General features: G+C 33.1%; 1 protein-coding gene across 3 annotated transcripts in view; it reads right to left on the bottom strand.

Annotated features, from left to right (window-relative positions):
- LOC118196336 (neuralized-like protein 2) overlaps positions 1 to 22,721 on the bottom strand; it is a 191,550-nt gene that overhangs the window by 90,075 nt on the left and 78,754 nt on the right. The window contains exons 1-2 of one of the 3 annotated variants that reach the window (XR_004757648.2): positions 11,560 to 12,167; positions 1,898 to 1,948 (exon numbers count right to left, since the gene is read on the bottom strand). Coding sequence is in view for 2 of the 3 variants with exons in the window: in XM_085808889.1 (XP_085665015.1) it covers positions 1,898 to 1,923 (26 nt within the window). In the remaining variant the exon portion in view is untranslated. Of the gene's footprint in view, positions 1 to 1,897; positions 1,949 to 11,559; positions 12,248 to 22,721 lie in introns of those variants that run through there. The other 2 variants (XM_085808889.1, XM_085808890.1) reach the window with 2 other exon arrangements.

Here is a 22,721-nt window from a genome sequence, read left to right as displayed (position 1 = left end):
TTTGTGCCACAGACTGAAGGACTCAGAAATTTCTAAATAAGGTAAGTGGATATTTACTTTGTGTAGTGCTTAGATGCACAAGATGAATTTCCTTTTTTTTATGTTATTTTATTGTTTGATTTAAAATGTAGTTTATTGACACTATGTATTTTTTGTTTGGCAGAATTTTCTGCAGAATTGGGTGCTTCTTTGACTTTTTAAGTGAAAATAGATTGATGTGTACATGGACAAAGGACAAGGGAGTGTGCAATGCCAAGTTTGTGCAATTCTCTACTTTTTTTAAAGTGAAAAATGGGTCAATGTGTACAGGGATACTGAGTTTGTGCAATTCTTTGACTTGTTATTTCTTCTTTGTGTACCGGCAATTTTTGGCGCAAAAATCTACACAAAGCCAAAATAACAAGTCAAAGAATTGCACAAACTTGGTATCCATGTACTGCCAAAAATCGTCTATCTTCACCAAACTCTGTATCAATGTACCGCCGAAAATCGCCAAGGGGCACCTGTAAATATATTTTTACTAATTCACATCATTAAAACTTTTTTCCTGAACACTTATTTTCAAATTTGTCGAAAACATATTCATTGTCGCTGCATCTTGAAATCATCCATCATTCCCAATTACATTTTTTGCCAAGGTAAATGGTGAAGTCTTTTTTCAGTCAGAGAAACAACTAAATATTGGTCAGCTGATTAACCTTAGATTCACATTCAGCTGAAATTCCACTTCAATTTCTTATCACAATAGTTTTGATTCTTCACTGCAGTAGATATAATGTAGCATTGTGTGCCTTATTCTTTATTATAGTAAATGCACTGTAGTATTCTAATTTATCATAGTATTATATGGCTAGTTACAGTTAGTTGAAACAGCTTAATTTAAGATAAGACTCTTAAGGTTTTTTAATATTTAAAATAAAAAAATCCCACTCAAAACCAGAAATGAACAGCACTGGAACTATCTGAATACTGATAATGAGTTACTAGTGGTGCTGCACTGACAGAAAATGAAAAAAATTAGAACCAAAAGTTCAGGAGTATGATGAATTGCTTAAAGAGCACAATACTATAACCACCAAATCAAATGTATATATTAATTTAACAAAGCTGAAAACGAATAAAATTGATCAGCGTTTTCCAATAAAGTAATTCTGCTGTTATATTTAGAACTTCCCAACAGAAATAGATATGTAATTCCTTGATTTGTTTAATACATAAAATAACTTAGTTTGATAATAAAATTAAACATTTTAGTGTTTGCCTTAATTAACATACGCTGATGATCTCAGTCAAGTTTATGGAGTGATAGTCTTACAGATTAACATAATTATCAATAACAATGTATCTATGTTCTCAGAAGTGCTGGTCATTTTCAGAAATGGTCAATCTTAGAAAGATTGTTTCTATGAAATAGTTTACATATTCAGTTCATAATTTTTAAAATTTTTAAAATTTAAGCTTGAACTTAACAGTTTCCTTAATTTAATCAACACATTTTTATTTCAAAAGCTTATTTTTAAATGCATTTTTTGAAATAAAAAAAAATTACCTTTATATTTTGCTTAATTAATTTCATCACAATTACCAAACTCAGATTTGCATTTTACTAGAGATAATACTTCATTGCACAGAAAAAAAAAAAAAAAAAAAAAGCCAAAAATATAGTTGTTCCAAGTATGGCAAAAATTTTCCAAGTATGTCGAAAATGAAGTGTGAAATAAAAGATTACTGGACATAGACCTAAATTTCATGTCATTATAGAAGAGATAAGACATTCAAAGAAATAATTTAGTGCATTTATGCGATCTCTGTGCTTCAGTATGCATTTCTGTTAGATGGACATTTTTAGAAATAAATTTATTATATGCTTATGAATGTAAAAACAAACCATATTTACCTCTCAACAGCTATATGCATTTCCATTTAATATCCCATTTATTGCACCAATCTGTAATGAAAACAAAGTGAGTTACACAGAAACTTTCAATGCTATTATAAATTATTACTACTCAGCAGATAAAACTGAATAGAAAGGGTGCAAATGATCATATGAATGCAGCATAAAATTTAAGATATTACAATTATCCAAAAGCATAAAAACATCATAAATGACATACGTGAAATTTCATATCATAACTCACACACAATAATGTACCTTTAAAATAAGTTACTATTAGGAAAAAAATGTTTTAGTTTCATAAAAATATTAACTTATAACCTAGGAAAATATCCACGCTGTAATTAAATGTAGAATTTAATTTGCATTTAAAATGCAGAATAACTATATTCTTAAAACAGAAATATAATTACATCTTCTCTCGATTTGATTTGATCACATATGGGACAGATACTGAAAGTCAGTTCCGATACTTCTGTTCAAAGTGAAATTCCAGACATAAGAAATTTTTGACTGGTGTAATACCAATTCGATTAATATTGGTGTTATTAACTGGATTGGTATTACACCTTTATTATACAATTCAATATACTTAACAACAAAGCATATGATTGGCCTGAATAAATTTTAACTTTTGCAGCAGAATAAATTGAAAAGTGAACTTCATTGAAAAAGAATAAATTCATCTTTTATTAAAAGTTTTTAACCATACTTGACATTTAACTATGAATTACATTCATTAATTAAGCATATCTACAACAAATGTAATTAAAAATGGTAACAGATGTGCAAAAAAAAATAAATAAATAAATAAATAAATAAATAAATAAAATAAAATAAAAGCTTACATTCAAGGAAATACAATTGTCATGAAGCATTACATAAGGTGTGACTTTTTTTTTAATGATGGGCACTAACTATTTTTAGGCTTTTGATAATGTATTCTTAGTATATCTGTAGGCATCCAAATAAAATAAGTGTTGAAGACATATATACGTACAAGCTCACAGAATATAGTGAATGGTTGCGCATGAATGCATGTAACCCTTAGCATAGGATATTTTTTAAACTTATTTATGGTTTCACAGTCCAGAGAAGAACTTCAGAGTTTGTCCAATTGACAAAAATATGTAAGGACATCAACCTAAAGGGAAGGGCTACCTTCACAGAGTTTCTAAAGAAAAATTCAAAGGTAGATTCATCAGACCATGTAAGTTGCTATTGCAAGGGGACCCATGTTCTAAGAAGACCCAGCTTTAGAATAATTAATTTTTAAAAAATAGTAAATATACTCTTTGTCTTATGATAAGAGGCCTTTAACCCTCCGAGCATTACGGGTTTAGAGTGGAAATTTCAAAGTTCCTCAAAATGTCATGAATAAGTAATATTTTCTTGATATTAATTAAAAATTACTCTTTCACTTAATACCTCGACTTTTTATCTTCCAATATACAGGGTGGTTATATTTAAAGTTCCACTTTCAAATGGTCATAAAAGGAAAACTATTGGACTAAATGTTATCAAACTTGGTAATCGTGTAAAGGAGGTCATGAGAATTTATTTTCAAAATAAAAAAAAGGAGTTAAAAAACTCACCACCAGGGGAGAAATGACACTGTATGCAATATTGTTAAATTAAATAAGACATGAAGACATCTCTTTAAAAATGTGTTTAATCGTTTCTGAAACGTGTTACAAAAGCATGTTCAATGTAGCATTTACCATTTTCCAAAAGCAAGTTAAATCATATTACTGTACTCTCAACAGCAGTTCTCAGCATATCAGGAGGAATGTTACGGCATATGTTGATGTACTGCATCTTTCAATTCCACCAAATTACTTAGATTGTTACCATAAACAGTGCTTTTGAGGTAACCCCATAGCCAAAAGTCACAGGGTTTGAGGTCTGGTGACTGGGGTGGCCAAGAAGTGGGGAAGTGTCGGCCTATAATCCATTCATTCGTGAAACGTTGCCTAAGTAACTGTGTGACACATGTACCAATGTACAGTGGGGCCCCATTCTGCATAAAAATCGTGTTGTCTAAAATGCCATGTTGCTGCAGTTCAGGTATAACAAAACAGCTCAACATTGACACTAAGCAAGCTGCAGACACAGAGAATGTTAACAGGTCTAGCTGTCGAGTGCTCTTCAAAGAAAAATGGTTGAATTATAAAACTAGCTGTCATACCACACCAAACTGTCCATGGCCAATGTTCGTCCACTTCCATCTATGCAAGCAATTCCAAAGTGAAAGATTCTCTTGCAGCAGGACCCTTAAGCTCTTGAACATGTTTGATTTTGTATCGGTAGAACTACAGCACTTTATGGACAATTTTGAACACTGTACTCCATGGTATGTCCATTCGACATGCCACAGCATGTATACTGCACGCTTTCCACTGTTGCTTCCTTTACTGTTAATGTAGATGCAGGTCTCCTTCCCCTCCAGGGTGCAACAGATAATAAACCCATGGCTTGAAACTTTGCCATCATTTTCCTCAAACCCTGTGATGTCACTGGCCCTTGGAATATTCCTTTTACTGAAGGATACCTTTGCAAAGCACAATGTTCACTGTTATCACACTCATAACAACATTTCACGAGAAAAGCATGGTCTTGCATAGTTAGAGACATAGTCTATTCGTAACAATGAGAACTCTGACAAATACACTTACTTTTATTTGAAAAATCATATGATGTGTAAAGTCCCTTTGCACAAATCATTTGTTTTTTCCTGTTGTAAGCCAATTACAAGCCACTGCGGTTTTGCATAACCTCACAAACAGTTTCGTTTTAGAAAAGATTAAAAACATTTTAAACTGATATCTTCACATTTTAGGGCCAAATTCAGGCTTCAAAAATCACAAATTAATTATCTGTAAGAAAACAATTTCCGTAATGTGCACACTTTGGCGAGTGATTTGCGATCTCACATTTTCTAACTGCCAGTTTCTGATTTTCCAAGATAGATTTCTCCATTACACAGATAGCGCACTCAACATTTATCACCTTTAAATGGTAACATTGTTTAGGTGAATGCTTCTTAAGGGTATACAACATGTTAAACTGTGTAACAAAAGGTTAAGTTAGATTTCGACCCTTATTTTGTTTAACAATATTGCATACAGCACCATTTTCCCCTGGTGGTGAGTTATTGAACTTTTTTTCATGGAAAATAAATCGCCATGACCTCCTTTACACGATTACTAAGTTTGATAACATTTGGTACAGTAGTTTTCCTTTTATGACAATTTCAAACTGGAACTTTAATAATAACCACCCCGTATATCCAAACCGAAATCGAATAAATTAAAAGATGGCAAAAATTTTTATATGTAATGAATAAGGAAGCTAGTCTTCTATACAGAATTTTCCATCCATAATGCTGAGAGGATTAAAAGTTCAGATGACATGTGCTCCCTACTTCATAAACATGTTAGCATGTAAAGTTCAAAATTACATAAAGAAGTATTCACTTTAGGCATGGGAAAAATCATAAGAATGCTCATGTAGCTAACTCATCTGCTGGGTCTAACTACCATTTTTCAGCTTTTGTGAGCTAAAGAATTTTCTGAAACATATATATATTGGCTTCTAGTTCTTAAAGGGTTAATACAATAGCTTTTTCTCATACAGTACAAAGTCTTTAATCTGGACATCCATAATCTGGAATGATCTATTATCTGGACCTCAAAGCTAAAAACTTTCTGCGCATGTGTAACCTTTACGCACGCGTGTTTAATGTATAATGGACGGTATAAGCTAGGCTAAAATTATCTATTTCAGTTAATGTTGCACATTGCGTTGTTCTTTAATCTTCTAATTGCATCCGGCTTATTATTTTTTGCAGACTGTGAGAGCAATTTTATAAAAAGTAAGCTTGAACTTTCGATTATGTCAAAAAGAGTTTCTGTAAACGCATTACGTGCATGCGCAAGTTTGTGGCTTTGAGGTCCGGATCATTCCGGATAATGGACGTCCGGATTAGACTATACTGTATAAGCCTAGACCTGATAATTTAGCTTCAGAAAAAGTTCCAAGAATTTTTCAGCTTATAGATGGAAATATACGGTATTCAACCCATATGTAAATTGCATGTTATCATCTAAAGTGATCAACATGGCAATAAAATTTATAAGATCTCTATAAGGTTTCTTTTCTAAAATGAAAGTTAAACCATGCATCTGCTTCCTAAGAGCTTTTTTATAATTGCCGATGGTCAAGCTGTCCTGCAGCATATTATCACTGAATTAGAGATGCGTCCACTTTTGATCAGAATGAAGCTCTAGGATTACAGTCAAGATTGACTAGTAGTGCATAAATGATTGTGCACTAATGATAAAAATTTCAGGTTTATTTGGTTTAGTTTATGTGATTATGACAAAGCCTCAAGGGCTATCTGCCTAAGAGAAGGGATGCCTTTGTGGAGGACCAAGGGAAACTGGTTCATATACAGGTTACACATGGGGAAAACAGTCATGCAGCCCATTCGCGGGATTCGAACTTCAGACCGAACTACTAGTGCTCAGCGACTTCACCGCTCAGCCGTTGGTGGGTAGAAAAAAAAGGTTCAGGATAACAATATAAAGATTGATTAGCAGTACACGAATGGTCACACACTAATGAGAAACAATTTCCTGCTGTATCGATTTGTTTGCCAAATGCTATCATCAACATAATGAGCTACACAAGAACTGCAATGTTTTCAGTGTTTCCAATAAATAATTTATAAGGAAAAAAATTCCAGTTTCTTACTGAATGCATTATTTAATGAACCACACATAAAATGTATCTTTACATATATAATGTAAGCCAATATAAAAGTCAAAATAGTCCCAGTTGCTTATACTCATGCATTTGCCATTAACTCGAGAAGTTACCAAACATTTATAGACTAGTTAAAAATATAATTAAAGAATAAACAGATAAAATCAAATATCTGATGAACTACAGAAAGAATCAAATAACTATAAGAGAAAAAATGAATATATGAAACATATCTCAAGAAACATGGGTGTTTTATTAAGTTTAAAATTTTACTGCCATACAAAGTTCTAGTTACTACTACTTAAAGACATATGAGCAAATGCAACAAACAACTGAAAACAACAATCAAGCATATATACTGCAATTTGAATGTTTTTAATAAATTCACTTAGTAAAATATCCCCCCATCTTTCTACACCAGCAATTTAAAATCAATACAATAATGTAAAATGCACCCACTGTTTTCAAATCTTACTACTTTTACTCAGCTTGAAAATAGAACAATATACACAGTAACATGATCTGAAGTAATATTCAATAAAACAGTATTTTTATATAAACTTATAAGGTTTTAAAGACAAAAAATTAGAACTGAAATTCAGAAACAGTATCTGAAAGCAACAAATAGATTAATGTTTTTCAGTTTCAGGCCTCTGTAGCAGCTGTGATTAAACGTCCAGAAAGAATCTTTATTTTAAAAAAAAAATTCATAGAAACAAAAAAATATGACTCAATAAATATTTTTCAATACCCTGATTTCTTGACTACTCATTCTTTCCTTGTGGCTGGAAAATTCTTGGTTATACATTCATCAAAAAATACATCCAAACAAGTCATTTAGTTGTCTCATTTCTGAGAACACTGTCAAGGATGCACCACACGAAGCATCTGATATTAAATAGGAAGAAGGGTAAATCAATTAACAATTGTGAATTAATATTATATACCTGTAAAGCTTTACATGGGAGTTGAATTCATATTCTTGGTTTTGGGCTAGCTACCAGGCTACACCACCACATATCATTTAGGGTGATCATTTTCCTCTTTATATTTGTTTATTAAATTTATTTGTACTTATCTCAGTAATAATTTTAATTCTCTCAACAAAGCATTTCTATCACCTTTCAGGCAGAATATTTCCATACTAGCTATCCAAAGCAATAAAAATTTCCAGTTTACATCGTATGCTTTAACTGATTTGCACATTCAGGACTACATCAGTTCAGGGAAATGCTTAACTGAAGTCTCTTGATAATAATAGGGCATCTAATCGATAATTACATATTCCATGCTGAACAAGCAAATTCCTTCCCTCTGACCCCATCTGGGCTTAGCCATATCCCCATGGAATGATGAATTAGTTTTTGCACAGTTAACATAGCATTATGATGGTTGAAACAATGAAACTTCAAGTTTTAACGACAGCATAAGTCATTTGTAATTTTCAGATAAGTCCAAATAAATAGCTATGGAAGTTAGAGAAGCAAGAATCATTCAGTTTAGGACAAAATCTGACTAGATGAAGAGAGAACTAGGGGCTGAGTCAGCAGTATTCTTCGAGTGCAAGTTATGAGGCAGTTGCAAGGTTCAGAACATATTAATTTAGAATAATTTTCTGAAATAGATAGGAATGGGGAAAGGAGGTAATCAAAGACAAAATAAAAATATTAGAAGTTTATGACCAAAGCATAAGGTTACAAAATATTAAAGGAATAAAAGTAATAACTCAAAGGTAGAACGTAATAAGAGAACTGATTCTGTCATCTGTTGTAGCTATTAAATTCCTCTTCCCATCTCCATGTCTGCTTTTTTAGGGTTCTCAATGTTCTTATTAATCAGTTAGATGATTTTTATAAAGATGTTTTCAGCCTAAAATTGGTGCTACTTTGGTAGACGGTTGCATGGATTTTTGGCGATTTACGTTGGCACAGTTTTTACAACCGTCAGCCATCTTGAAAAACGCTGCTTTTACATATTTTACGCCATAGTAAAGTATTCGAAACTTTCAAAAAATAAATATTGTTAAAAGTACTGGATTAATTTTTTGTTGAAAATGTCATTTTTTAAGATGGCAGGCAAATGTAAATAAATACATTTATTAAGAGTATAAAATACTAAAGTAAGGTTATTATTACTTTCATATAGCAAAGAAATAGAATAAAAACACCGCTATAAAAACATTGCGCCAATGTTTAATTGGATATTACTTAAATTGAATATTGAATTAAACACATCATACCAACATTTAAAAGAATTAAAATATTACTTGAACTCAAATCCTTTAAACTAAGTTTTATAGGATATAATTATTTAACCTTAAAACATATGTGGCAATAAATATCTTGGCAATTTTTGAAAACAGTGTATTAATTTTTTTAATACAATTAAAGTAAAAGAAAAATATGTACTTACATTTTTTTGAGTATTTAACCTGTAGTATATATATATTGATAAGTACCACAAAAAATCAGAATCATAATTCAGATATCAATAAAAAAAATTTGAAAAATGTAACATAATTTTAAAAATGTAATGTAAGGGAAAAAAAGGCTAATCTTTGGAATATGGTAACAGGTAGTTTGGCGACATTTTGGTAAGGCGATAAAGGTTACTAGCTAGGACTTTAGCAGTGTACATGGATAAAGTCACGAGTGTACGCAATGCCATATTTGTGCAATTCTGGGATGTTTTTTTAAGTGAAAACAGGTCGAAGTGTACATGGATACTGTGTATGTGCAATTCTTAAAAACGCGGCAAGCAGTTTGCGATTCTGCACTTTCTCCCAATTTCGCACCTAATCTTCTAATAATCTTCGCATCTAAATAAGCACTTTTGTTCCATAAAAGTTCTAGCATAAGCGGAATTGGGCTAGCAGTTTGTTGGGAAAAAATGTTGAATAAAAAAAAAAACATGCCTTTACTTCGTGAAAACAAAATGGTGTCCAAACAAAAACTAGCAGGTTGCTGTAGCAGGGTTGGTCGCCAAAAAATCGATTAAAATAAATTGATAAAAATCGATTACCATAATCCAAAGATTAACCAAAAAAAATTTGAAAAATGTAATCTAAGGAATTCAAAGAGATGAATAATAAAATTTTAAAATGGTGCGGTAATGCACAAATATTCAGTAACCAATCAGAGTTACAGCTTGTTAATGCACAAATATTCTGTAACTAATTAGGGAGCTGATTACATCCCGAATAGAATTAAAATTATTTAAAGAATCATACATATTACAATAATTTTTAATGCAAAATTAAATTGTATTTTAATATTTAACAGCCATAAATAATGTTTAAAACATTAGATTAAATTTATAGATATTAAAACCAATTACTTTTAAAATAATGTGATGTCATTCATTACGTCATACACAACATAAAATTACACAAAATATCATAAACAATGGATTATTCAATTATGGCAAAGCACATGAGGGCTATCTGCCTAAAGGGAGGGATGCCTTCGTGCAGGACTTTCTAAGGGAAACTGGCTCGTATACACGTTACACATGGGGAAAACCACGAAAACGCCCATGCAGCCAGCCCGTTCGCGGGATTCGAACCTCGGACCGAACTACCAGTGTTCAGCGTCTTTACCGCTCGGCCGCTGGTGGGCTTATCATAAACGATAAAATTTTTATTTCAAATAAAAATGCAGAATTAAATTAATTTTTAATATTTAGAAGCCATAAATAATATTTAAAACACTGAATTTATGCATAATAAAACGCATATTTTTAAAATATAATGACAACAATGTATCGGTTACCATAAATAACTTGTCTAGCAATGGGTTTACCACAAGTCATATTGCTTGGCAAAAAAAAATCGCCAAAATCCGTGCAACCGTCTACCAAAGTAGCACCTTAAAATTTTCTCAAGTTCTTGGATGGCCTTAATGAATTCTATGAATCCAGTCAGGGGCGTAAGCTAGAGTTTCCAGCGCCCGGGAACAACTGATAAATTCGCGCCCCTTACTGTGTGCCAAGAATGGAAAACATTTCATTAAAGAATTTCGTAGCATCAATTTGGCACCCTGGGACAGATGTCCCCCCTTGCTCCACCCTAGCTATGCTACTGAATCCAGTGCTGGCACTGCTACCACTTAATGCTTAGGTATAAGTTTTGTCATTATATTGGTTAGATGATTCTTGGAATTTTTTGATATTTTCTATGTTAAGAGTAATTTTTCTGATAGCTGAGGATTTTTAGAGATAGTTGTTCTGTTTAATGCAACATTTTTGATATGTTCTAAGAATTGATTTTTTGAAGTTTGGCATGTTAGAAATATTTGCTACAGAGAAATTTGATATAGGTTATTTATTTTACCTTTACGATGAAAAACCAATTTATGGTCTCCGCACACTTAACTAATTACATATTCAAATATCACTGGATTAGAAATAAATCAGAATATGCAATTATTCTAAAGGCGACAGATATCATATTTCTTTTCTTTCTTAGTGATGACAACATCTGCAATAAATGTATTTTATACCTCATTGTCTAGGCGTATCTTATGGCGTGTTATTTGCTTACATTAATCAGTTTCGCTCAGTATGATTAAAAGGAACTCGTACCTAATAAAACTCACTTAACCTATTTTACCATTTTCTGATTACAATTTACATTAAATTAACAATAAGAAATAGTTGCACAAATTTTTCTAAGAACGTGAAATATTACAACTTCATTGTTGATTTTTTCTCTTAAATGATTTAGCTGTTATAAATGCAACTCGTAAAAGTGGAAAAGGAGGCAAGAAATAAATAATGGCAGTTTTCAGATTATAAAAATGATTAATAACTTCCTTGTCTACGAAATTGTAAATTTCTAAACTCTTTAAAATCACATTAATATACAATACTGAAGGCAAAAAATTTAAATAGCTTACACATCAGTAACACAATAATTCAGCTTTAATTTCGGAAACTATACATTATTAAACTAATATTCAGACACAAAATTCATTGCACAGCTTCTAATTCAAACACAATTTTTTAGCCACGATTTTAGCTTACACATCTTCGTTTCATTAAAGCATAATAGTGCTAAATTGGATAATTACACGATACACAATGATTCGTATACTCCCACAATCAAAACATAAGAACCGCACGAACTTTCAATAAAATGCGTATCAACATAACAGCAGTTCACTTCATTTCAGAGATTCTTTAGCTTCATCAATTCTCGGAGTTTTCTGAAGTGCAAGGAGCTTAAGTCCATCTACTGCTTACAACGTAAAACATTTATAAGTTTTCAGTTCAACAGACGGGCCCAAGAAGATGTCGTGGTTTCCCCTTACTTGCAGATCTCAAGTTAAACTAAAGAATCATTTATCCTTTCATTATAAATGATTCATTCGTTTTGAAAAGGCTGTATTTTCAAAAGTATTTCACGTACACACTTGAAAGATATATGAAAAGAACCACAAACTTATCAAGTTTATATACCCTCTACAAACATTCAAATTGCGCCCATTTGGTGACACGACGCACGTTCAGACAATAATCGAGATCATTCCATACATTTTGAAGCACTGTTGTCCAGATGGTCGTCCTGTCAATTGAACAGGTGTTCGGAATACCACAAAACAACTGTGGGGAAGAGTTTGCGTCAACGGTTGCATTTCAAACCGTGCGTACCGTGTGTACACGCCCGTCGGCTAGATTTTTGTGTCAGCATTGGAGGACGAAGATTTCGCCACCAAGATAATATTCAGCGATGAAGCAACACTCCAATTATCCGGGAAACTTGGTGAAATAGTGAAAAAATTTGGTGAGTTTGTGGCTCATTTCATATATTTTTCATGTGTGTACGCAAAATACTTTTGAAAATACACCTTCTCAAAATGAATGAATCATTTATGCTAGCCCTATATATAATTAAGGTCTTGAAGCAAAAGGACACGTTCAGGTGGTTCTCCAAATTCATGCATAATCGCATTACGGGGTCTAGTATGGACACCGGTCGAGGTCGATATCAGAAAACCAGTCGGGATTCTCTTTCCACTCGACAGCAGAAGGGAGAGCGAGTCTGGCCCCTTCAAATTCCGTCGGCGGAAAGTGAAGTGGAAATTCCGTGCGGAAGTGACGTTTATTGCATAGCAACCAGACTATCTCACCTCTACATTGCTCCAGGCTCAGGGAAACGGGGTAGTTTGTTGTCAAAGGGGCTGTTTCGCACGTGCTTATTACTGAGGATGGCGGTAGGAATAAAAAATCGAGTTCGAGTAAATGGTGAAATTTTTCGAAAAAATACGCTGCTGGATTTAGTAAAGAGTATGGAAGAAAGAAATGGGGAACGTTAATGGGTATTTTAAACGCAGAAAGAAATGGCCTTTTCAAAACTATTTTACGTATGATCTTTTGCAAAATGGAAATTTTCTAAAAGGTTACATGTTTGTAAACTATTTGTAAACAGGAATTTTATGATTAAAATACATTATTTTGTCTGAAAAGGTTATGCAACAACGTCATAAGTCAAATCATTGAAGTACAGCACCGCGTACGCGTGTTTAATATTCCTAATGAATTGAATCAAAATTTTAACTTTTAGCAACCCATGATTATATCAATAATTTTATTTATTCAAGAATTATACCTATCACGTAGCTACAAATATACTATGTATCGTAGATACCAATAAGCAGTGAGTAAAAATATAACAAACATTTAACAAAAGTAATAGGAAGAAAAATTAAAAAAAAAAAATAAATAAATAACTATAGGTTAAATCATAAAACATTATCTTGCACACACTCACACATATATATATATATTTTAACATATGCAGTGAAAGGAAATTGCAATATATATTCCTTTTTATACCCTTTTTAAATCGATCGCACCAGTGACAGTGTGGTAAAATCGCTGAACACTGTTAGTTCGGTCCGAAGTCCGAATACTGCGAACGGGTTTGTGGCATTACCAACATATCTCTGATAACCAATATAACTGTCATTACCAACATATTTCTCGTAATTTCCAAAAGCATAAAAAATTAAGGCACACAAAACCTGTTTTAAATAAATAACTATTTGTATATATAAATGTATTATAAATATATTAATATATGCAGTGAAAGGAAATTGCAATACATATTCCTATTTATGCCCTTTTTAAGTCGATCCCACTAGTGGCCGAGCGGTAAAATCTCCGAACACTGGTAGTGCGGTCCGAGGTTCGAATCCCGCGACCGGGCTGGACACATGGGCGTCATTACCAATGTATCTGTCATTACCAATATATCCTTGGTAATCACAGATATATCATTGGTAACTTCCAGAAGCACAGAAGTTTAAGGCACAGAAAATCTGTTTTAAATATATATATATATATAAAACTGTATAAATATATTAACAGATGCAGTGAAAGAAATTGCAGTACATATATATTTATACTCTTTTTAAATCGATTCCACCAGAGGCCGGTAAAATCGCTGAACACTAGAAGTTCGGTCCAAGGTTGGAATCCCGCGAACGGGCTGGTTGCATAGACGTTTTCGTGGTTTTCCCCATGTGTTACGTGTATACGAGCTAGTTTCCCTTATAATGTCCTCCCCGAAAGCAACCCTCCCTTTAGGCAGATAGCCCTCGAGGCTTTGCCGTAATTACATAAAACCAAAACTAAGCACTTTTTAGATCTGAATAAATATACACAAAACTGATGTAATATCTAAAAGTAGACCACATTAAAAAATCTGATAACTAATTATAAATCTTGCATTATAATATTGACAAGAATTTAACCGAAAATTATACAGGAATTTAACTTGTTTTATACAGGAGATTCTACAAACTATTAGAAATTGACATTGATATCGGTACAGTTAAAACTACTTAAATAAATTTTTTAACTCAAAGCAATTTAATGTGAATGTTGAATTTAGGATGTGCATAGTTTGAATTATATACTGCATATTCTTTAATGCATGTCTAATGTATTACATTTTTATACACTACAAATTCAAATAAAAGTAGAGGGAAATACATTATAATTTAAAACATAAAATTTCAAGATTTATAAATTACTCATCAAAACATGAAATTAAGTACATTGATATATACATTAGTTTAAAAATTACAATTTCAAATTAAAAGTATGCACCCCTTCTTTATATGTGAAATAGGAAAACACCAAATATATTATTTTCACTAAAATTTAATTAAGGTATTGATAATGTAGAATAAATAAATAATTAGAATCGTCAGCATCAAATGCGTTATTTCTATAGCGAAATACCCAAGTTTTTGACAAATCTTAAGAAATTAAAATATCTATTACGTACACTTTCAAAAACAATCCGTGACCTCCGCCGTCCTCAGTTTAGCTCTAAAACGACAGTCAGAAACTTAAACGGCAGCTGTCCAGCTGACAGAAAAATTTCCGACGCGTCGGTCTCTGTAATGATCGAGACGATGACACCAGACTCGCTCTCTGTCGAGTAGATCCCAAAAAACGACCCGTTCTTCAATCTCGACGGTGTCCAGACTAGGGCCTTACATGTCTACAAAAATGCAGCAAATCTCATTACGTTATTCTTTCGCATGAAGATATTCCATCTAACTGATTCCTAATTTCTACTATATAAAGCTGTTAAGACCTCTCTTCGCGTATGCGCAGCAACGGCATAACTCATCGTAAAAGTGTTTTAAGTTTTTTAAAATAAACGCCTACTTATGATCACCAACTCACCTTCGGCTGTGGGAAATTCTATAATGCACACGGACTTCAAAGCCGAATTTATCACCTCATATATCCTGAGAGTGCTCTGATTTCAAAGTAATTCAGGATATTCTTAATTATGATAAATTTGCGGCTCTGCCTATAAAAAAGTTGCTGACCATCTTCCACAATCCTCATTAGCCCTTTGCATGCATACCTACTTACCTGCACGCTAGGGTGCATAAGTGAAATAACTTTACCAGCTTAGGACACACACTAAAATACGCAGTGTTAACAAATCTCTTGTTATCTTTCGTTTATCAGTAGCAGCAGTTCTTATTTATCCGTAGCAACCATAACGGCCAGAAATTTGTTCATTGAACAGCGTTGTAATTTTCCTCGCTGTCTGTATCTTTACCTGTGGTCTGTTTCTTTTAAGCAGGCACTTTAAGGTTATTGCCACCATTTCCAATCGTAACGCTTGTCGTCATCATCTCTCATTCACACACTTTTCATGAAGAGAAACTCGCTAAACGGAAATGGAGCGGAGAAAAAAAGAACTAAGCGACCTAAGCCATCTACCGATGCTGTCGTTCCCATGGTAACGAGGCCAATTGCCCCACGGAAAACGTCCTTGAAGCTCCTATTTTAAAATCACACGCTATAGCAAAACGTTCTGCCTGTAGTTTTTCCCCTTCGCTTCATGGCTTGGGGGGGGGCAGTAAAGGATTGGATTTCCGGAACCTACCATTTTATGGGAGGAGACCCGGGGTTCGATCTGGACCTTCTGAGAGTGGGTGCAGCTGCTGGGGTAGTAACGCGTTAATTTATAGCCAGTCCGACATCGGTCTTCTCGCCCTCCCCTCCGCCGGTAACCAGGTTCGCCTGAGCTGATGATGAGGGACACAATCTCTAGGGTTCCACTGGGTTAGAATTTCCGGAACCGACCATTTATGGAAGGAGACCCGGGGTTCTATCCAGCCAACTGGGTAGACCTATGTCTAGACAGCTTCGACCTATGGGCTAAATAAACAGTCTTCACAGGACTAGAGCCATTGTTTATTCAGTGGTTGGTTCAAGCTTGGCAAGGACCGTACTGGTACTGTCTTGTCTGTCCCTTGGATGTGGGGACGTTACATTGTCAGATATCGCGAGTTGTCGAAGGGGGTTCCCCTCGCTCAACTCTTGTGGATGGACAATGTCTGAATTTGTTAAGTCCCCCTGAGTTGACCGAGGGGAATGCCGCCCTCTGGAATTGCTTCTCGTGGTTGGGGTGCTAATAAACTGTATAAGTTGGCTTCGAGGCGCCAGGTCTCGGAGCCCTCTCCTCTGGTATTCTATCTCCTTCCCTTCATCGTAACTCATAGAAATTCAGATCTTCTAATGTAATTTAGGCGAATTATTTCAGCAGTTCCATCATTCCAAAATGATATCTTGATTTTGATTTTGACTAAGCTATGAAAGTCACGTCACATGCTCAACCCCATAAATTATTGGACAATCCTTTAAGAAAAGATTGGACTGACTATTTGGATAGCGGTAAAGTATGGGGGGGGCTTCCTGCTGAGTTATGAGATAATTTCGTGGAGGACTTTTTAAGAGAATTTATTATATTCCTATACAAGGAGAAACCCACGAAAACTCTTACATCCAGCCCGTTCGCTGGGATTTGAACCCAGATCGAACTACCAATTTGTATGATATACTCACTCAAGCGCTGGTTGACTTTTACGAAACAAATTTGCGCAAAAGAGTAAACGGAAACAAGGATACGCTGATAGCCTCTGATATCAAATCTATACCTGGATGTACCAAATTTTTAGGCTTAAATCTTGCGTCCTTTGTTTCAGTTGCTTTCGATGTTCCTGCACGTCAGCCGTGTTCCCAATTATCTCATGCGAATAAAAATTATTAATAATTTTATCAACTATATGAACATATACTTATATCTTATACGGAATGTGATCATTTCTGACATAGTTTTAAAGGATTTAATGATTTTAATAGAATTATCTGTTTTAACAAACAGCAAAATTAATAAGCATAAATGTTTAAATTATGGGATATTCAACTTTCGATTCTTCTTCATTTTACAAGAAAAATAATACAGTTCGACGGAAAGTGATATCCAGCCATTGATATTTATTAAAAACCACTACTACTATACACAAACTGATCATAAGGGCCATTCTGAGCTGGATAATTAACGTTTCCCGACATTTCCCTATCACGCAGTTGTTTTGCTAAAAATGACCGCTTTGTCGCTCTCTTAATAAAACCGATGTTAGTTTTATTGTAATTTTCTTAATCAGTTATTTTACGTTGGCAAATCTGTGCTATCATTTCTCCATTTTCGTTTTCCCACCACAATGCAATTTAGTTCGCGTATTTAAGTGAGGGTTTGAGATTGTTTAGAAAAAGCGGGTTCTGCCTGCTGAAGGCCACGTTGCTAGTTTACTATTCTATAACAAGTTAACTTTGGTATTACTGTATTCTTGCCGATAGTAGTGTAACGCCGGTGTAAGTTTAAGAGCCAATTTTCACAGTTAATTTACTCTGCGTAGCCTCTGGATATTTGATACTTAGATTTAGTTGTAAATTTAAAATTCTATAAATTTAAAATTCGTCATACATGCTAGAGGATTTGTAGGTACCAGGTGTGCCTTCTGTACATTAAAGTACATTAAAGTACAAAATATGAACTGCTATGACTTCGAGAATTTATATACATCGCTACCGTTAGAAAAAATTTATACTAGCATTCTTGAGCTTTCAACCCTTTTTCCTACTATGCTCATAGTTTTTGATTTTTCTGAATGGAAAATTTGCCTTAACTGTACTATTTTTAATAACTTTGTTAAATTTGGTAGTCAACATTTTAAACGAGTCAGAGGAATCCCAATGGGAGCACAATCATCCACATTTCTTTGCAATGTAATTTTCTTTGTTGAAGAATTTACTTTTCATAAACTTTTGAAACAAAAGGAATCAACTTTGCTCATACTTACAGATATACCGATGACCTTATTATCAATAATAATTTTAACAAAATGGAAGTCACAAATTTATCCAAATTGCTTAAAACTTAACAAAACTAATTCGTTACAATATGTAATCGACTATCTTGATCTTCAAATAATCAACTACAATAAAATTCACAATTTTGACAATATCAGAAACTTCAATTTTACTACTAATATATTAATAAATTGGACTTCTAACACGTCTGTAAAAGTTAGAAGTAGCACTATTATTAATCAAATACATCGAATCAATAATATCTGCAAAGATACACAAGATGTTCAACAAGAAATTTTGCTTCTTATTAGAATTCTTAAAATTAATTTTGTACCATGCGAGTTTATTAACCTATGTTTTAAAGAAGCAGGCGTTAAATACCCAACCTAATCTTTTTACTGCTAGGGTTATGATAATATTTTTTTTCTAAGTGGTAGTGGTAGTGGTAGATTTATGGCGCAAAGCTCTATAGGTCATATGCGCCAAACGCAGTAATATTTTTCTAAACCTTCTAGGAGAATTATGTTAGATACCTCTCAGTTTAAAGATTTGTAAATTTTGTAATTATTACTTTTGTAATTATAACTGTAATTTTTGTAAAATATTGTTTAGTTTGGCTTTTTTTGCTTTTATTAACTAATGTACCTATTTCAGATTCTAAGACTTGTTAATGGCCTTTGATAAGTGAAAGTCTTCTTCTCCTATCTGTACATTTCAGACAATTACCGAGAAATAAATTTCTATTATTTGTAAGTTTCAAGTTTTTTAACTCTAGCAGAAACACTCTTTCCCCAATTTTTACTCAAGCAAGAATTTTCTCTCGCCAACTTTTGGCAAACCTACCCTAATTTTTCCCGCCTTCCAGCAAAGACTTCCGACTCGTCTAACCTCTCTTAAACATGATAACCAATACAACTGTCAGTGTTTAACGATACCATTTTTTTGACTCGTTCTAGCAAACATGTCAGTTTAATTAATTTCTGGCCTTTTTAATATATATTATTTCTATATTTTAAATCTGTTACAATTTTATGTAGTTATTTTTGTATTATTAGCATATTTTAAATTACTTCTATAATTGTTTTTAAAATTATTAATAATTTTCATTTGCCTTCTTTTTTTTTTACACTTGCCATTTTTTTGCTACTTTTGGTTGAATAATTCATAATTTTTACCATTGAGGCAACGGTTATGTCGGGGAATAAGCTTTTTTTTTTTTTTTTGTAAGAATGCTTTAGTTATTTTGAGCTCATTTTATGGATCTAATTGATCATGTGTTTCATCGTTAATTTCTTAAGTTGCTCTTCATCCTTTTTTTGGCTTGTTATATGGATCTAATTGTCGGTGTGTTTAATAACTGAATTTCTTTACTTTTATTTGTGGCTTGAAGTATAGATCTAATTGACCCTGTGGTTAAAAATTAATTTCTTAATTTGCACCATGTTATTTGGTTCTAATTTTCCGAGAGCTCAGTAATTGATTTCTTTAATAACAATTTAATTCAGTTTGGCTTAAGATACTTGCAGATAGAGAAGACGAAACCTTATCGCTTAAAATTAATTAGTTATTGTTATTTGAACGGAAATAGGTTTGTTCCCCTTAAAAAGTCAATCGGTTTCCCTTCAATGACAACAATTGAATTTGTCGTCTTTTATAGTTTAATTTGTTTCTTAACATATTCTTTACCTTTATTAATGCATTTAGAAAATATTTTAAAAAATTTTGCTTCACTAAAATTTAACATTAGAATTTTTTTTCTCTTCCTTGGAGATAATTATATTATTTTTCTTATTAATATATATGTGTGTGTGTGTGTGTATGCGTGCAAAAGTTAAAAAATGTGTAAATCGAAATTAGCAAAGGTTCCTTAATTCTAAATTTGAATTTTGGCATTTTTCTTCTCTGTTCTAAAAATAGTAATTTCTTACAATAGCTTTTTCTAGACCGTGTCATTTCTAGAATTATCTATATCACATGACATTTACATACCGCTGGAGACGTAAACGAAACTGAAACTCAAACAGCCAATAACAAATTAATAAACCATCAAATTGTACTCACTCTCAATCAAATTGTCATCAAATTGTACTCAAGTGAAGCTCACTCTGAATTAAGCTATCGTCCTGAATACATCGACTTTGCTTCCTCTTTCTGGCCTAGCTAGACTGCTGCTGGTCTTTTTATCTCCCACTATCACAAATATAAATGCTACGTTCTGGATATTTTGTGGCCGAAAATTGCTTGGTTAAAATAAACGAAATATTATTAAAATTCGGCGCGTCTATCTGCTATTTTATGCATCCATCTTCTATCTATGACGCCACCACGATGTCCAAGTTATGCTAACGAGTCGTCATTCTAACGACGCAGTAAACTTCTACAGATTTATTACATATATACATATATTTCGTTTTTTGATTCTAGAAAGAATTTCAAATCGAACATAGTTACCTAAAAGCAAACTAATTTCATTCTTAAGACAGACAAGAAACGGATACCTTTCTGTAATTAACTATGTGGTAAGTAATACTTCTATTATAATGACTTATTAATTCGATTTAGAAACATTTTTGCTCTGCCGCCCAACCGCTAAAGTGGTTAGCGTCACTATGCCATGCCGAAGGGCCCGATTTCGAATCTCGGAGAAGGCATGGGTGTTTGTAAATGTATAGTGTCCGTGCGGCTTGGGGGGCACTCCAAATAGGCGGAATCGAAAGTCTTGTCGAAAAGTTGTGGGTATGAGAAGAGGGGTGGGAAACCCTCGGACCCGGCCCTTCGGGGTGCTCTCCATCAAAATTGGGGGAGGAACTGAACTAAATCGCACTGTTGCCTGTAAGGTGCTCAAGGTTGTTGACAACGACAGGCGTATCTTGCCCTCCTTTCCACGAGGAATTTCAGGGTCTTGGGCTGACTATAGGTCAAACACGTGAACATTAGTCAACAATATTTTTTGCTCTAGAAATATCAATAGGTGGTTGCCTACTTCTAAGAGGTAAATTATTTTTTGCCCAAAACAATATTATGTCTAATGCAATGCATAAAATAATATTTTGCCTCTCTTCATTTTCTGATTCTACTGTATCATGCAGTGAGTCATCTATGAAAACCTACTCCTTTAATTTTTTTTCCTCAAAATTTTTCCACTGAAGGTTAGCATCGCTAGGAAACAAAGAATTTTTATGATCAGAATTTTTGCTCAAGATTTTTCAGTCTCTGAAACTTCTCTTTAGATTGGTAATAGTGAAGTCTGTTTTAGTGAAGAATGCAAGGAAAACAGGATAGTGAGAAAAAAACCATTACCTATCTAGTAAAACAAAACAAAACAAAATATCTGAAAACTGTTCTAGCATTCTCTGGCAAGTCGTCTCTGGCAGGTCGATCCGGGGTTCGAATCCGGATCGACGGGGATGGCTGTATTGGCGTTTTCGAGGTTTTCCCCACGTGTAACGTGCATAAGAGTCAGTTTTGCTTAGAAAGTTCTCCACGAGGCACCCTTACCCTTAGGTAAATAACCGTCGAATGCATTGCTATAATCAAACAAACCAGACCAAACAATAGATATATAAATAAGTAGCTTAAAAAACTGCTATATTTTATGTATACTCGTTAAGTAGTATTTCAATATATATAATGATTAAAAGAAAGGAAAAGTCGGATCCTAACTGATTGTATATCATGTAATCCCTATGAAGGCCCTAACAATTCTTTCTCACTTAAAGTCGTAACCCAAAAAGAGAACAAATTAAACTTCAGATACGTATACAATACTGAACCTAATACAAAAAATACAAAATATAAAAATAAATTATACATGTACGAAACCTAACTAACTATTTATATTGATATTACGTAAATATACGTATGGTAATGAACATTGTATAATAAAGATATTTTATACCTTGTTCTATATTTGGTGCCATTTATATATACCTATACATAGATATATATAATTTCAGGATTCCGTTTAAGGATTATAGTAGTAGTTAATACTACTACATATAAAACACTAAAGTGCATCAATAATGTATTTCTCAGTATTATTTAACTTTATTCTTAGGAATTTTCTGCAGTCTAGTTTGCGTTATTTTATTCATAAGTCTCAAATAAAAACAATTATTGTTTATATGCCATTAGAAAATTAACCAAAAAGCAGCGACCACAATGTAATTGAGAAACAGTCCTTAGCCGTGAAAAGATTGAAAGCCATTCGGTTATGACTATTATCTCACATACTCAGCTACTTCGCATACATGGAACATAGCATTCGAAATGAAAAACTCAATATTTACTACAAATTCATTCGTGTAACAAATATCTGTCTTTCTACACCTATGGCTTTGAAAAAAGATGTTATTTATCTTACAGTTTA

The sequence above is a fragment of the Stegodyphus dumicola genome, chromosome X2 (genome assembly GCF_044657685.1).
Source record: "Stegodyphus dumicola isolate Sdum_Otavi_A_Nest chromosome X2, ASM4465768v1".
Lineage (NCBI taxonomy): Eukaryota > Metazoa > Arthropoda > Arachnida > Araneae > Eresidae > Stegodyphus > Stegodyphus dumicola.
Note: the sequence above shows the minus strand (reverse complement) of the source record. Positions and strands in the feature narration are given on the sequence as shown.